The following is an 18,388-nucleotide window of genomic DNA, read 5'->3' on the forward strand; positions in this document are numbered from 1 at the left end:
TAATTCTCCCTGAGCTCCTGAAACTTGAGAATCGAACCCTTTTTAATCAAATCTCCGATATTGGATATTCCTATAAGATCCCATTTGTCAAAGCCACGTTGATGACATAAGTGTCCCAGTCTAAGTGCATACCATAGGGGCGTTGCTTTTGTGAGGACATTTGACCATCTCAGACGGGAGTTCGCTTGATGCCAGATCGTCACTGTGTGAGATGTGGGCCCAAAGTATAGCTTCTTGTTAACTTTTCAATATAGTGCCCCTAAATACCCTGCTCGTCCCATTTGGCATTTGTCCAGAAGATAAGCTGGATCTTAGGGGAACGATATAGCCAGTGATTCACTGCCACTAATTGTGACACCCAGTAATAGAGTCTAAGGTCCGGGAGGGCAATGCCTCCATCGTACCACCCTTTCGTCAGTTTTTTCATTGCAATACAAGGAGACCCACCGTCCATAACAGCGTCCGAATTGCACTCTCTATTTCTGAGAAGTATGTATCTGGGTCTCAGTGTGGGCAATACTGAAGCACGTAGAGAAAGCGCGGGAGGGCCAGCATTTTAAAAAGAGCAGCTCGGCCCACCAATGAAAGAGGTAAGGATCGCCAGTGCTTCACACCCGCTGAATGTTGGGGTTTGAAGTTATGTAGATTCCCAGATATCTGAATCCATCAGTGGCCACTTCTACACAGCAACCCGTAGGGACCCGAGGGACCGGACCCCAGAGCACAAACAACACCGACTTGCTCTAGTTTATGGCGGAACCGGAGTATTTCCCAAAATTTGTAAAGATATTTAAAACCCCGTGGATGGATCTTTCTGGGGAGGCAAGATAAAGCAGGAGGTCATCTGCATAGAGGGATATTTGGTCGTCATGACCCTACGCCCATTTCAGTCATGCATAAGTCATGGGAATTCAAGTGAGCGGCCCTTGGTGTGACGGCTTACTGTCAAGAGGCCCAAGTATGAAATCTTAATGACGGCTGTGAGAAGTTGGCCTGGTATATGCTGTCCACTAGTTAAATTGGACACCCTGTACCAGTCCAAACAACCCTTATGGTGATTAGGTTAAAGATAACCTTGATGAAAGCTATCCTAGTGGTAGCTATGGAGAGCAGCCTTCAGGCTAAGTCTTGAAGGAATGTAAAGCAGCTTGTTTTACCAGATCAGAACCTCCTGAATAATCAAATGAAAGGAAAACCACACAAGTGTTATATAAAATATATGTATTTATTACTTAACACTCTCTACTAAACTCTTTATGAGATTAGAGCACATGGCACACAATACTTAAATCAATAGAACAGTAAATAGCACAATACACAGTGGGTTCCAGGGGAGACAGAAGCCTATACTAAAAGATAAATTGCATAACAACGACTTCACTAGACACAGTGCCTAGAGCACGTAGAATCGCTGGGACCCCAAGGAACCACCCAAAGGAGTGACACAGGAAGCCCACGGAGGACGGGTGCAGTGTGTGAACACAGACGTGTGTTCCGTACAACTCTATGGGAAAGTCGTGGTTGGAACATTACAGTTTAAGAACACTTCGGAGAGAACTTCAAGCAAACCCTTTGGAACATAGAAGGTTCTATGGCCAGCACCCTTGTGAGTACCGAGGTACCTGTGTTACCTATCTAAGGGGTTGTCGGGTGCATAGGGGTCAAGTGGTGTCGGAAATCCTTGTTTTCAATGGCGTGATGCAAAGAAGTGCTGCTGCCAGGAAGATGAAAAGTGTCAGGTGGAATCCAAGCCTGGATCCGAGGTGCGAAGAACCTGAAAGCAGAGGGGACAGAGTCTGGGTCACTTCAGGGTGACCAGGGGCTTGGTAGACGAATGCCCACCGATGTCGGGTGCTTCAGGTGTGAAGATAGGATGCTTGGCTCTGAAGACACGGGGACCAGGAGACGTCGACGATGACCAAAGTCCAGAGGTGAGCTGTTTCACGAAGGATGTAGAGTGCTGAGGAGTCAGTGTCCGGATTGAATACCAACAGACCTTGGCAAATGCAACCCACAAGGGCATAGAAAACAAATTACGGTGAGGACCAGCAAAGTCCAGGAGACTCTCTAAGCTATGGGGAGTCAGGGCATGTCTGGAGCAATCAGGGAAGCCCATGGGAAACCAAAGTTACCCTCGCAGGGACCTACAGGCCAACGGACCAGGAGTAGCAAAGGGACCTCAAGCTGAATCACGAAGTACCAGCCCAATGAGCTCTCGTGGAATGGAGGCCGGAAAACTTTGGTGGAAATACTGCTGGGTCAGGACTACACGTAGCCAAAAGTACAGCCTCAGGGACCACCAAAAAGCATATGCTGCAGCAAAAGTACACGGTGCACAAGGGTTCGGGTTGCATGGTCTCCATGAGGGATATTGGTCTCAGGATTGCTGAGAGAGCAAACTGACCTCAGAGACACTCGGGAACCCACTTCCTGGGTTGCAGAAATCTTCTGAGTCCTCTGGAGTTTGGAAGATACAAACCGGTCAGAAGCATTAAGGTGCCTGCTGCTGCAGGGCAGTGACTCCTTTACTCCAAGGGAGATTCTTCAGTCGTCCAGCGAAGTGTAGACCATCAAAGTACTTAGTTTCTGCTTGCAGAGTTTAGTCCAGGTAAAATCTAAACTCCTGTAGTTAGGTTTCCTACTTTATACCCACGGAAGGGGATGGACAAACTCTGGGGACCCTCCTAGGGGAGGGACAGAACAGAGGGGTGACTACACCCATGTCCTTTGTCCAGTTTCGCACCAGAGTAGGAGCAAATGGCTCCTGCAACCAGTTTGAGCTGATCTATGCACAAGGACACCAAATGTGCCCCCAGAGCAGACTTTCAGGCACTCTCAGAGTGCACCCACCCAGCCCTAATACACTAAAGCCTGTCTGGGAGGTGGTCACACGTCCATGTGACAAGAAACCTATTGTCAGGCCTTCCCCTGCTCGAGCTCAGCTCAGCAGCAGGAGGGCAGACCCGTGCCTGTGGCTAGAGGCATCCATTTTTTGCTGCCCAGGCCCAGAAAGCTGGTACCGGGTAGACCGGTGACCCACAGCAGTGGTTCTGTGTTTGACACCAAACACAACATGTTTCCAAGCAGCCATTTTAAAGTTAGCATTTACTGCGATGTTATAATGCACTTAAATATATATGGTTTGGCTGCATCACAGACAACCCCGGAAAATAGGTTCCGAATGCTGCAGAGGGGCTCTGCTCCTGCAGGGGCACCCTCTCACACAAATCCCAGCACTCTGTCTTCAGGATTGATAAGGCCTGCCATAGGGGTGACTGATAGGTTTATATGTGCAGTGAATTAGAATAGATATAAGTAACCTATATCTAAGTAAGGGGTGCATGCACCACCTTACACAGGCTGCAGTAGCAGACCTGTGGTGCCATTTTGAATGGTGTCTAAGGGGTGGTATAATACATGCTGAAGCCCCTGGGAGGCGTGTGGGGTACCTATGCCCTGGGTACATGTGTACCATATACTAGGGACTGATAAGGGTACCTCAGTATCCAATTCTGGAGTGTACCTAAAGAACATGCATTGCACTTTAAGGGAGAAAGCAGATAGACTGGGGTCCTGGATAGCAGGATTCCAGTCAGACTGGTCAAAAACCAACAAAAAACCAGGAAAAAAGTGGGGGTAACCATGCAGTCAGATTCCACCTTCCTACAATGCACAATACACTTTAACACAGCCTGAGTGGGCCCACGTTCTACAGAGGTGAAGGAAGGTAGTTGCTGCACTAGGGGCCTGCAAAATTACAAGAAACTCTGAAAATTGCCTTTTTGATCATGAGTTGAGGATTTCTCTAAAAGGTCCAATGCTATTTTGCTTTGAGTGCCAAAAGTCCTGACTGAGTGTTCAGAGAAGTGCAGTATGTCTGGCACCACTGCAGAGTTAAGACTAGCAAGCCCAGTAAAGGTGGACAGTACTTTTTGGGGGAGCTGTTTATTGAGAGGAGGTCTAAAAGTGCTGTAAACCCTTTTGTTAGAAGTTTCGAGGCTTTGGGGGGGACATAAGAATATGAGAGAAACTAAAAGGGGAAGAAAATGTACTTCTAGATCCTGGTCAATGACTGTCACAGATGCCACGCCTTCAACCACCTTCACCAGACAAAATGGTCACATGTTCCTTCTCAGGAAGCTGCCACAAGACCCAAAAACCACAGTTACCTGCAGCAGCTGAGCAACCTGCCCTCACACAAAGACAACTGTTCACAAAGTGGTAGTGTAAGAATACATCACAGTGCAAGGTTGAATCATACACAGAACAAGTACTTCACCTCTAGCAGCAGCAAGGTTGGCAAGGTACCCTCACACACAGATGCTTTCCAGGACAATTCAGGGCAAGCTTCATTTAGACAGAACAGAAGCAGCACAGCAGCAGCATGGCAAGCCACTGTCGCACAAAGTACAGTACTGTGGGAAGCGCAGGCTTCCCTCACACCTCGAAGTACACCACATACAAAGAGAGCAAGTTTACTCACAATACTGAAATTGATACTATACAACACTAATATTGACCGATAGGCTAGGATGTATTACTTCATGTTCCAAGGAATATTAAAAACGGGAATTTTTCCTGAAAGCAAGCTATTATAAAGCCCATTTTTAAAAAGATGATGGGACTGTCCACAAAACTACATTTTCTTAATTACGATGTGACTTCTGAAAGAATGCAATGTAGCAAAGGCATAATCCCAGTTGAACAGGGCGGCTTCAAAGATGGGTACTCCACTCTAGATAATTGCTTCAGTCTTTTGTCGTTAGTGCAAAAGTCTGTTGAGAAAAGGTAAAGATGATTTTGCTGCTTTGTAGACTTTTGTTCTGCATTTGATTTAGTGGACCTCAAACTGTTGTGGAAAATCCAAAACAATTTATATATACACATATATATATATAATTATTTTTTTTTAATCCTTATTGGCCTCCTTTTCCATCTTCAGGAACTACACGGAGGGAACTAGGTACGAGTTGAACTAGATATGGAAGGAGCGCTGGCTTGTAAAATATCAATACAAGTGTAACGTAACAAGGATGTGCGTTGCCCCGCTATTATTTTCAATATCTACCATCCGTTTTAGCCCTAAAATGAATGGCTTACGCCTCGTGTGCCGGTTAGTACTGTTCCCTGTGTTGCTACATTTCTTTTGTTACTAGAGCACGGTTGCAGGTCAGAATGCGTGGCTTTGTGAAAGTATTCATGTTAATTGCAGCGCATCACGGGCGCTGCGATTAACATGCGCTATATAAAACACCAAATAAATAAACATACATGAAGACTTTCACAAAAGCACACCACCTGCCCTGCAGCCGCACTCTAGTGACAAAAGAATTGCAGCAAGTGCAGGAGCCAATTGCTGCTGAACTTGGGTTCAGGCTGCCGTGACACTTACCTGCCACTTGTGTCCTTCCACTGTGGTTTCTTCCTCTGCCTCCCGCACAAGCGCGGAGATACCCCGTGGTGGGGGATTCAGGCGCTTTACAAATGACAAATAAAATAAACAAGGAAGTTACAGTTTTTTCGTGCAGCTCAAGTTTTAGAAGAAGCAGCATGAACGATCTCTCGCGGGATGTGCTAGGTGTGCGGCTTAACACAACACTGCACGCTCTGAGTGATATAGGTGCACACGCACACCTTACAGGGAACAGTGGTTTGGCGTGATATTTGCACTGATATTTGTTGCTGCACCAACACATGCGACTGGTTCCTGACACACACAGCCTTGGCTGCAGCGCACAGAGACCTCACACTGCCGCACACAGAGGAAAAAAATTAGAGAGACCATTGCCAGCTATACGCAGATGATCAGACAGAAATAGGTCGTCAGGAGAAACTACAGGTGTTTTATAAGTATTGCATTAAGAAAAAAACTGACAATAAATATGGATAAACAAAAGTATAGCATTTTGAAAGGGAAACCGAATTACATACAGCACCTAGGTAATATAAAAATAGAGGTAGTAAATAAGTATAAATATCTTGGGTTGTGGTTTGAGAAGAAGCTGCAATAGAAGGACACCATTGTATTATTAACAGCAAGAGCACTTTCCTCTGTGTGGACTTAATTCAGTAAAGATTATGGTGGACCATCCCCAAGACTGGTTTTATCAGTGTAATATGCTAGTATTCGTCTACCATTTCAATGTTGCAGAATTACAGTTTAGATAAATTGACTGGGATTATATAGATGGTAAATGCCGAAGGGGCTGCTGTCGCTACCAAAGGATCAGCAACGATTCAGGCTAGAATAATAGAAGCCGACTTAACACCCTGGAGCTCTTTAATCTGTGCCGATGACATTAGATTTTGGGCTTCAATGGGAATTGAAGCAAAGCAAAAACTTGCCACTCTTTGTCAAAAAGAAAATGTACAGCGTGTATTGATGTGGGCACGAGAAGTCAGAAGGATACTTTTTGTCTTATGTAGTAGGTTATACTAATGGTTGATAAGCATAGACCTACAAGTAACGATGTCTAAAACAGAGCTTCGACTACAAACTAAACCAAGTGCCAGGAAAAACGATCTGAGTTGTAAAGTATCAACTTATTTTTGGAAGAGTGCTTGACTAAGTAGGGCGGTGCTCCCATATATAGCTGCCATACCCACTATATTAGGGGTGAAACAAGCAGTCCTAAAATTAGTAACTGTGATGAATTCATTTCTCTTGCGCTCTTTAGTAAAGAACGCTTTTCTGGATAATAAAAGTAATTGTAGATGTGCTTTAAATGTAAAATGTAACTGTTTACACGTTATTAGATTGGATGCTGGTACAGCGGAGCAAAAAAAATTTTTTAAGGCCAATTCTCATTAAGTATGCTATTTTAGATAGAAGGCAAGATGCTGATTTTTGAATGGATATGAGCAATTTAGATGTGACCTGTGTAATAGGAGATCTCGCCTGGAGTTGCAGCGCAAAGCGCTACTCACTATGCGAGGGCTTCTTGTAATTGATACAATTTCAGAAGGGGGCTTGAAGCCTCGCCCCTCTTTTCCATAGGCTGGCGTCATCGTTTAGGGTAAACGCTGGCATGTGATTGGGAATCTGGCTTCTTTGTTACCGCCCTGTCCATTTTTTAGACTGCCCATCTGGACAGGCCGATACCATCTTTGTTGGGCATGACGTAGGAGGGTGCTGGTAGCTTGTTTACTGGCTCCTCATTGGAAAGCCTACCCGCTCCTCCTTTCCTTCCCCCCCCCATCCCAAACCAAACTTCCCAGAATTGCGCTCTTCATTTTTTCATGGGTTTCCTGAGGCGGAGGGCAAAGTTAGCCACGCAGTAAGTTTAATTGGAATCCCGTTTGGTGTGAACTTGAATTATGGGCCCGAAGACACAGCTCAGAGCTGGCTCTCTTGGCCAGCAGTTCGCCGTCACTGATTTATCGTCACTGATAAAGCAAGCACAGAAAGAAGCACGCGGCTAAGAGGCCAAGAGTGCACAAACAAAAGGGCGCGCAAACCAACGGCTCGTGTGACGCCCTAAACAACCACCTTCCTCTGGGTGCAAACTCCGCTTCAAAACAGTGCTTCTTTAACCCCACCCCTGTTCGCAGGCACCCACTATTAGGGTTATTATGGTTCTCTTATAATATAGCCCTTCTTTACCACCACCCCTGTTTGCAGGCACCCACTCTTAGGGTTATTATGGATCACGGGCTCCAGACCACAGATTTCTTTAAAAAGAGCTGTCTGTAGGTGTGTAAGGAAAAAAACGACAACTCTCAGGAGTGCTGCAGGGCACTCAATCCAACAGTGCATATAGAGAGTGCGCTAGCTGTGCAAAAAGACTAATAAACAAAGACATTTAAAAATAGAACACCTGAGATATAAAAAAAAAAAATGTATAGTATGAACGTAATACGTGGACAACAGAAGGTTACATCCAGAGTGCATATGTCTATTGCGATTATTAACTCGTTCTCAATGCTCAACATATAGAGTTGAATAGAGATATTAATTCTTATTTAAAAAAAACCTTAACGCGAGACAAGAAATGAGGCCGGAGTATTCATCAATGCGTTTCAGTGAGTCAATCATGGCATGTTCAATAACGTCACTGACATCTCAATTGACATTGTAGTTAGAGTCAGCATAGCCATAGGGATACATCATGGTCATCTTAAGTACTCGCTCATCTCAGAGGTAAAGCTCAATCCTACCAAAGACTGATAACACCATAAATAAGCCAAAAACAACAAGCATTTGCAATGCAATAGGTCTCGCAATTTCGAGAACTAGAGCTATTGGCATTGTAAATGACAAGGCCTTTTATTTAAGTTTTAAAACAAAAACAAAAGTAATTGTCATTTACAATGCCAATAGCTCAAACTCGCGTAAATGCTTGTTATTAGTTGTTGACTAAAATATATATATAGCATATGTATGTTTACTGTTTTAAAGAGTACGGTCTCAATAAACAATATCTTTGCCTGACTGACACGAGCAGAAGTAGTTCATATGAAGGAGCAGGGAAAGATACCCTAAAAAAACAGGGGGAGATGGCGGCACACTGGACTGTATGCGGATTAGAGGGACGCCCGTCAGCTCCACCTGGCGGTAGTAATTAGGTGTGCCACAGATTGAGGCCCTGTTAATCATAGGTGAGTGGGGCTGTCGCTTAACACAAAGAAACTCTTCGGTGTTAATGTAACAAGTATCCCTGTAAAGCAGGCCTGTTCAAGCGGGTGGACCGGGTGGGCCCAAACATGAGCCTGGCCTACCCAAATAGGAGCCTTGGCCCTCGCAGTGAGGGCTTGAAGGCAGGCGCAACGGCATTGGGCTCAAAGGGCTGTCTGTGTGTGTATGCACGCGCCTGGGCTGAGGCAGCTTCCCAGGCGCGCGCACACACACACACACACACTCGCACACACACACAGACAGTTTTAGAGATTATCGCACCCGCACCCGAGTACTTCACAGGTCTTTATAAGACCATTAACATGTTAGCGAGGCTTTGATTATTTTTTCACCCCTTCATCTCCACATGGCAAAGGTGACAAATCCTTTCTTTGTTAACGGTAACCTTTACCTACTGTTCTGCTGCGTGGATATTTCTTTTTCTATGCAGCGCATGAGAAAAGAAGTTTCTTTATTCCTATTCAACTTTCCTGACCCCTGCAGCTGCTTATCACATCAGGCTGTAACACTAATTTTGATTAATGAAGTAGTACGTAAGAGAATGTGGTTACTGTTTGTTTTTCTTTTTAAAATCTGCACAGGCCCAGCAGGACACATACTTCTTGCACTTCATTTAAACAGTTTTTATCATTATCATGGCTGATGCAGTACAACAATAAGACAATACAAAATGCCCAGATAACACTGGTGATTCATGATCCTGGTGATTAATGATCCTGCTGGAGAGCAATCATTTGTCTGTTAGTAGTTTTTAAATGCAGATACACTGCATTTTATGTGGTAGCTCAGTGGGTTACTGCCTTTGTCACAGAGATCCCTGTGTTACTTGCTGTTCCGAAGTTACAATCCTAACATAGGACAGCGACCAATGAACTATCACCAAAGAGCTGCATACAAACATGAATGGTATAGTTAGAACTTCGCTTTTTTTGTTTTGTGATATAGTTAGAACTTTCATTATTCTAATATTGGTAAAATGAGTATGTTTGGGCAGATATACATTTTTATCAGTAAAGCTACCCCCCATGGAATACTCTTTAAATCCTAAGGTTGTTTTTCTCCAGACCAAACCCTCTTAAAATATACTGCCCACCAGAATGGATGACACGTGATTCCTACACATTGTAATCCTCATTGGCTTATGTGACATTCCCTGTAGACTGATTTACATACATGTATGATTCATTGTCTCTGTATAATGTGTGCGTGGTGTAAAGAACTGACATACATTACACCGATATGAGTAGCGCCGTACAACAAAGGAAATGCATATGAGAGAAGGGCTACGCAAAGAGGAGTAGCACCGGTGGAAGGTGGCAGTGAGGGAATCTGAGAAGGTAGTGGGATGGGCTAAGGAGCGATGAGGGGCACTGGTGGAGGGTGGCAGTGAGGGAGTCTGAGGAGGTGGTCATGAGGGGGAGGGGCTACAGAGAGATGAGGGGCACCAGTGGAGGGTGGCAGAGAGGGAATCCGAGGAGGTCAATAACGGGCCAATGGAGGGATATGGGGCACTGTTGGAAGGTGGTAGTAAAAGGTATTTATGGAGAAAGAGGTCAGTGGTGGGGCGCCAAAAGGCACTTTCACATCAGCGCTAAAGCCAGCCCTGCATTGGCCTTTCTGTTTTTGTTTATTTAATTAGCAGTCGGGTCATAACGGCTTCTGTGGAACATACTTTACGGTGCGTGCTAAATATATTTACTGCTATATTCAATGTTTTAAGTTTGAAGGTGGTTTTACTAATGTTTTTACTGGGAAAAATGAAAGTGGAGCCCAATGGTGCCTGATATGGGGGGTGGCCCAAGGTCAGCTGCGAGATAAGGTGCATTGGAGAGGGGTGGTAGAAATGTGGATAATCAAGCCTGTAAGGGAGAGCGCTGCAGAGTCCGGGGTCAGGTGGAGGTAGTATTGAAGAGGGATTCTCCCTGAAGGCCCAAGAAGTGCCACTCGCCTGATACTCCCACCTCAGAAACCTCCCCTTCCCATAAAAAAAGCATTACTTGGAAAAAACACTTTTCGAGAGCGATATTTAGAAAGAGATTTGGAAAAGAGTGTGTTTTACTGGGCCTTGTAAGACTAATAAGAGATAAAGGAGGCAGGCCTGCTCAGACATATATGTGAAAATCGAGTCTGCAGAGGCCCACCCAAATCAAACATTCCTGGAGCCAGGCCTGCTGTAAAGTCGTAAGGGGATATCTCTGGAGTTGTGGGTATAATTACTGTGCATCACAAACCCATTCCTAGGAACTTACCGATTGTGACAGTCTACAATGTATCGGAATGTCTTTATTTAAAGTGCAAACTGCACCATAGACATCTCTGGTCGGTCTCTCCTGCACACTCAGGGGCCTCCTCACACTGGTGTAACGAAATTTGAGGGGGCCCCTCCAGAACTCACTCAGGAGCTCTCTGGCCAGGCGACTGTGCAGAGGGCCCACTGAAGCGGAAGGGGGGGGGGGGGGGGGTATTGAGGCATGTTATGCCACTGCCCCCTCCCCCGTGTCTGGGGCGTCTCCTTCTTTTAACCCCCATCGATACAACACCAAATCGCAACCGGTCCTTCCACCCTCCAAATAAGCGTAGCTTCCTCAGTAAGGTTGGGGGCAGGGGGTAGTATAAGACCCAAACACCTCATTGCAGCAAAGCACCTCTCTGCAGGCGAAGACTTACATTGCAAACAAAACGTTGCCTGCAGCGTTTGTGAAATCTCACCCAACAAACCGCAAACGTTGATATTTACCGTTAAGGAGTTTATACAGCACCATTTACACCAAACTGGACGTTTCGTGGCGCTTACTATGAATCTTGACTGCCATATTTATATCCAGTATTGATTGAATAAGAACGTTTTCAAAACCTTTCCGAAAAGCGACAAAGGGCGTTGTTTAGGCAGAACAAGAGGAGTGCATTCGAAAACTTCGAGCCGCAAAGGAAAAGCTGTGCGTGAGGGGACGACCCTCCCCTTACTCCAACCCCTTCTTACCTGGAGGAGCTCGGACTGCCTCGCCCGGAAGTGGATGAAGTTGGCCAGGGTGTGGATTGGAGGGAGTGCTGTCTCTGCTCCCGCCATGGTGCGATATGCAGGTGATTTTCGATTAAAGAAGAATATTTTTTTTGGTCTCTGGAATACCTCTTCCCGCCCTTTCTACTTGGAGGTTCAAGTGTCTGTTCTCCAACCCCATTCGGTATTTATTCACCCATTAGCAACTAAATCAGACTTTTTTTTACACCTTTGTCTGATTTCGTTTAATCGGTTCCACTTCTTTCTGATTGTCTATCAATTAATTATCGCGTCACATCTTTTTCAAAATATTTTTTTATAGGTTCCCTTTTCTCTTTAGTTTCACTCTCCGTTTTTCGTTCCGTCTTTTCGTTCCCAGTGGAAGCTACCAAGTTTTCCAGGTCCACACGTGACTAGTTAGGCCACTCTCGTTTTTTCCCCCTTAGAATTCTGGGATTTGTTGTCTTAGTTGCACAAGTATAAAACCATGACTACAAGTCCCACAATTCAATAAAAAAGGGACCAATCATAGACCTAGACAACTTGGCAGTTGTGCCCCGCCTCCTTTGTCATCTATCTCACTCACACACCTGTATTACGTTTCCGTTTCCTTAAAGAAACGTATTCGGTTCCAACTCCACCTTCTCATTCTTTGACCTGAAGCCTTACATCTCTCTCTGGACAGCATCGTGCTCTCCAATGGGTTAGCACAATAGCGGCCGATTTTCCCTCTACAAGCGTCTGTTGTTGTTTTTTTCTTCGTCTTAAAGCTAAAGCTCAATTTATTAAAAGTTAGGCACTTGGACATTTAATAACAAGCATTTGCAACGCAATAGGTATCACAATTGAGAGATTTTGAGCAAATCGTATTGTAAATTACATGCACATGTAAATGTACGCACCGTTCTAGAAAGTCCACATGCCATAGGCTTTTGAGTACGATATTGCTATTAATGGTCTTGAAGGCTGCTGATAAGTCCAGCATAATCGGTGCCCTATCACCAACATCATCAAGTAGCCTCTGAGATCATCTTGGACAGACAGCACCATTACATTTGGTGGTTGATATCTACTTGGCAACCAGATAAAAGGCATTTTGCGTCCAATTTCTTCATTAGTTTTACTTAGAAAGTCAGGAGTGAGATGGAACAGAAGTTCTTCAAGACTGATGGATTCAATGTGGCCTTTTCTTTTTCGGAGTGGTTTGACTAGAGCAAGTTTCCATGCTTTATAGGAAGATGCCCTCTAATAAAGGCATAGTATATATGTGATAAATTACCCCCTACTGTTTATTAAAAGAATACTGTAAGCACGCAAGGTGTTCTGTGTCTATATAGAGGAAGGAAGAAGACCACATTTGTTTACAAGGTCATGGAACTCTAAAGTGACTTGCAACATCTTTTCAATGTATGGCAAAGGGTATTTTATTTTATATGATGGATGGTAACGCCATCAACATACCAGCAAATTACTTGGTATCTTGCTCTTCAAATGCAACATATAGTATGGTTGCAGGCCTGAAGATTAAACGCGAACTCTGTAGTACAAAACTGAATACACTAAAAAAAGCGTTTTGCAATTTGTTGCAAAATAATATTAGAATCAGTACAATGTAAATTAGATTAAACCAGAATGATTAGTAACTTTACAGAGAGATTATTTATTTACCTGTCTTCAAGATGTATGTAAAATATAAACACCTTGCTATAAATCTCTTCTTTCTGATCACTGTTAATTTTAGAAAACCAGGCTCATTTTGGAAAAACATCTTAAAAATGAAATGCCAGTTCTTCATTTCTTTGCAGGTATTATGACATCACAAATGAACTGTAATACGTTATTACAGTTGAGCAGCTATGTAGTTTTCTTATTACAAGTGAATACATATGTCACAACTCAAATGTAATAAGGAAATAAGAGGGACATTTAATACTAAAATTGCAGCCTTAACAATTTGGTTTTGATGATAGGAAACAGGTACCCCATCAAAATGACAAGCCAGAGGTCATTAGAGGAGTCAGGAGGGCAACTGCCTTTCACTATTAGTGACAGCTGATGCTCTGTAATGGGACGAGGGTCCAAACTAATATCTGCTTTGTAGGAGGGGTCTCCTAAGAGCAAATAGGTCAGCAGTGGTACATTTTCTGCAGGGATGGTGTCCAGTATGTTGGAAATGGTATCTACAAAGTAACATTGAAAGTTGTAGAGTGTTTGTGATGGTGTCACTTTGGTATGGCAGACTGGTGGAGACGACTCTTCCTTTATTACGTGGAAAAGTTCAGTCGAGAGGCTAAGAACTTTTGTAAAGCATTCCGAGTACTATAAAGCTATAGCTTCCCGACGTTTTGCTTTACTGGACTTGGATTTGGTCACATAGAGTTTCCACTATTTACTTTTTACTTTCCGCCCAGAGTTTGATTTCTTAATTCTGAGTAGTACGAGTGATTACCTCTCCTTTTGTGATCGATCATTTCTTTTTCCCTTTGGGAGATTCACTTAGTACCAAGGATATTGCATTTTTTGGGGGGTTGAGGGGAATCTATGGCATCAGGGGGGGTCATCCCGTTTGTGGACCTACAGCAGGATTACCACGTGGCATCCACCGAGTTCTACAGATATCTCCAAATCCGCCATGCACTCCAAGCAGCAATACAGAAATGCGAAGAACTCTCCAAGACCTATCCACTGGAGTATCGCCTCCTTGACAAACACATTCCGAGAAATGCAATTTCCCTCACTTGTAAGAAGTTGCTCCACAACAGACTTGATATACTGGTGCACCTCCTTGGCACCATATTGATTGCTTTTGGGTGGGCCGGCACCCAGCTTCTCACAAGATCAGGCCCTTGTGTGCACAATCGGTCTGAATTAAATTATCTATTCGTGCTACCATTTGTCCCTGGATTCAGACTCAACCTACACTGGGTAACCTCAGGTGTGCTTACATCTTATTCAGTCCCAAAGTGGGAGAATCATGGGAGACTTGGGAAAAATAAAGAAGTCTCGTATTTAGCCCTATCCCCAAACATATTCATTTATATTCAGTTTAACCAACATACCTTTGTACCACCAAAGTATATTTAAAGTTATAAATGTACAAGTGCTGCAACAAATGTATGTTTTGACCAATTAACATGGAAGCAGAAATTAAAAAGCATAATCGTACTGTGGATGGATTACGTTTACAGAAAACACAAGCAGATGATGGACGGAGAGCTTAAACTTTTCAGACACTCCCCCCAGTCACAGATCTGGGTTGAATCCATCATCATTCTTTAGCTCAATTCTCCACCTCAGGTCAGACCCAGCTATAGACAAATCAGTCTTGACCCTGTGCCTTATGGGAACAGTCCTGCCAAACTGCCAAGACAGGGCTTCCTTGAACTGGAAACAAGTATCCTGGGACTGGTTTCTGGGTAACTCCCTTCATCAGCCAGGCTAGCTTAAATACAGTGGTCCCAGGATGCTGCCCAGAGACCGAGATCTGCGAACACCATTTGTGCCAGATCTCTTCCACACAAGGCAAGTGTTTCAGAAAGAAGACGGATGGAAAAAGAAGTGTACTACCCACAGAGACCTACTTTTCCAAACAATATTCCAGCACCCCTTTAAGGCAAAAGTTACAATGCCCAAAGAATTGTTTGCCATTGAACATCAACCTGCTGGTACTTCCACAACGAAGCAGCTCTCAAGACCTCAAAGTCCTGAGGAGAACGCCCCAGCAAGATGGGGGTCGAAATGCGTTGACTCAAGCTCTTGGGAAAAGGCATATAGGGTGTGCCATGAGGGAATGCTCTACATCCTCTTTTCCCCACAGGGACAACACCCTTCAAAATGATAAATCCCAAAGCGTATGACACAGGTAGGACAGTAGTCAGAAGCTTCTGTCAAGGAACTTTTAGTGTCCGCCCAGTGTATTTTAATCAAGGACTGGTCACATGTACCTTATCACACTTTATCACAATTTGAAATATCACACACGTTTATTGTGTTGCTTTATCGTACTTCACTGTGTTGCACTATAATTTGTTTGTATATGATGGTTTTGTAAGGGAAGATTACATAAAATTGTCAATTTTAAAAAAAGTGTTTCCCGACAAGATGACATGAAAATAATGGATATATGACGGTACCACGCGTACTTTTACAACGCGTACCGTTACCACGCTACTTTTACCACGCAAGTCGTTACAACGACTTGCCTGGAGGGGCGCTGGATAGTAAAGTTTTTAATTTACTATTCCAACTCCAGTCCCCGTGGACTCAAGGGAAGGAGTTGGATAGTAAATTAAATGATTTACTATCCTGGAGCGCCCTCCAGCGCAAGTCGTTGTAACGACTTGCGTGGTAAAAGTAGCGTGGTAACAGCACCGCGTTGTAAAAAATGCGTGCTAACCGCTGTATACCGAAAATAATGGTATTATCTTGTTTTTTTCAAAAAATGTAAAAGAAAAGTGAAATAAATCACAAGGGCTTTGGAATTCAAGTCTAAGGTCCAGTTCATTCATTAATTTGTTACAAAGGATCTATGTGGACATCCTGTATGTTGAAAACTACTATAGTGGTCCAGTTCAGGTAGTCGGACCCAAGCCTTCTTTGCTTGACATCATCCCTATAAAAGCACCACTGATCCAAATTCACTTTTGTATGTGGAATCAAAGCGCAAATCTAGCCAATACGAGACCTTCGAAGAAAGGGAAGAACACACAGAGGGCCCGATGTAGGTAGGGCGTTACCGATCGGTAACGGCCGAAAATACCGATTTTTTGCCCTTACCGATCGGTAAACAGCCATCGAGATGTAGGGAACGAAAAACATAAAGAATCGGAGTGAAAACCGAATCGGAATGAGTACCGAATGGGAAAGAATCCGATACGTACATACCGAAAATCGGATATGTAACGATTCGGAAAAACACCGATTCGGATGCAAAGACCGATTCGGTCCATGTACCGATTCGTTAGTGACACCGAATCGGAAAATCACCGATTCGGTCCATTGACCGAATCGTTAGTGACACCGAATCGGAAAATCACCGATTCGGTCCATGTACCGAATCGTTAGTGACACCGATTCGGAAAATCACCGATTCGGTCCATGTACCGAATCGTTAGTGACACCGATTCGAAAAATCACCGATTCGGTCCATGTACCGAATCGTTAGTGACACCGATTCGGAAAATCACCGATTCGGTCCATGTACCGATTCGGTAGAAAGACCGATTCGGACATGAGCCGAATCGGAAAACATGCCGATTCGTAGGAATCGCCGATCGGGAAATTCCCCGATTCCGACAGTTGGGGAGATGTAGGGAGGCACAGAAACACCGAAATCGGCTCAAAATCGGTAGAATTCACTCGGTATTTACCATGGATTGCAATCAGGTGGTAACCAACTCCAACCCATATAAACAGTCCCAAAATGCATTGCAACTTGCAGGATGGCAGCTTTCTATGTCATTGCGAGGCGGCTACAGCTACAGCAGGAAGGACAGAGGGAATGGCTAAGAAATGAACAGGTCTACAGACAGAGGATAACCCTGTTCATGCTCACAGAGGCAGAGATACTACAGAGATACAGGCTGGACTCTGACACCATACTTGAGCTCATCAGGGATCTCAAGCCATTCTTGGACCACCACACCCCAAGGGCACACGCCATCCCTGCGCACATCCAGGTGCTATGCAGCCTACACCTGCTAGCGTCTGGCAGCTATCAAAGTGGTGTAGCAGCAGCAGGAGGGGTGAGCCAGAGCAGCCTGTCAAGGTTCTTCCACACATTCCTTGACGCCATGATACACAGGATGGACCAATACATCTCTTTCCCTGCAACCCACGCAGAACTGCTACAAACCAAAGCTGACTTCTACCAGATGGCACAATTTCCCCAAATCATCGGTTGCATAGATGGCACGCACATTCCGATTTGCCCACCAGCGGACACCGAATACATATACCGCAATCGCAAGTCTACACACACCATCAACGTGCAGGTGATCTGCAATGCAAAGTGCACCATCACAGACCTGGTAGCAAAATTTCCAGGGAGTACCCATGACTCCTATATTTTCCAACAGAGCGGCATATATGCACGGCTGATGGCTGGCGAATTTGGAGAAGGATACCTCCTAGGTGAGACACATCATCAGACCCCCATAACACATAGTAGGTAGGTGGAATACATGTATGCATGTGTCTAATGTGACCCCTTTCTCTTCCAGGCGACAGTGCATATGCCCTCCGCTCATTCATACTCACCCCCTACCTCAACCCCTCCACACCCAGCCAAAGGAGGTATAACCGGGCCCACATACGCACAAGGAATGTTGTCGAACGGACCTTTGGCATCTGGAAAAGTAGATTCAGATGCCTGCACAAGAGTGGAGGTGCAAGGCAGTATACCCCCATCACCTGCTGCAAGATCATAGCTGTATGTGCAATGTTACACAACCTTGCGGTGAAGAAGGGCACTGAGGTAGAGTTGTCTGACTACGAGGACAATGACGACGACGAAGCTGTGCCACTGACACATCCAGCTGGGGTGTGTACGCCAAGTGATGGCAGATACAGACGTGAGGAGATCACTGAGAACTATTTCTGACTGAGTACAGATGCAAAGACAGCTAAATGTTGCTTGGAAAAAACAAATTTTAATAGTGTTGCACCACAGTTACAGCACTGATGTGCAACAAAAAATGGAGTATGGTAAATAAAATAAAGTCCAAGGTACTGGTTGCCTCACCCGCCCTTGCCAG

At 44.5% G+C, this 18,388-nt stretch overlaps 1 protein-coding gene across 1 annotated transcript in view; it reads right to left on the reverse strand.

Moving 5' to 3' along the window:
* The window catches only part of KLF1 (KLF transcription factor 1), a 28,134-nt gene extending 16,050 nt beyond the window's left edge, over window positions 1–12,084 (reverse strand). Inside the window, exon 1 of the mRNA XM_086962187.1 lies at window positions 11,616–12,084. Coding sequence (XP_086818313.1) covers window positions 11,616–11,702 — 87 coding nt within the window. The 5' untranslated portion in view covers window positions 11,703–12,084. The remainder of the gene's footprint in view (window positions 1–11,615) is intronic.
* Window positions 12,085–18,388: the final 6,304 nt, after the last annotated feature.

The sequence above is a fragment of the Lissotriton vulgaris genome, chromosome 1_1 (assembly GCF_964263255.1).
Source record: "Lissotriton vulgaris chromosome 1_1, aLisVul1.2, whole genome shotgun sequence".
Taxonomy (NCBI): Eukaryota; Metazoa; Chordata; class Amphibia; order Caudata; family Salamandridae; genus Lissotriton; species Lissotriton vulgaris.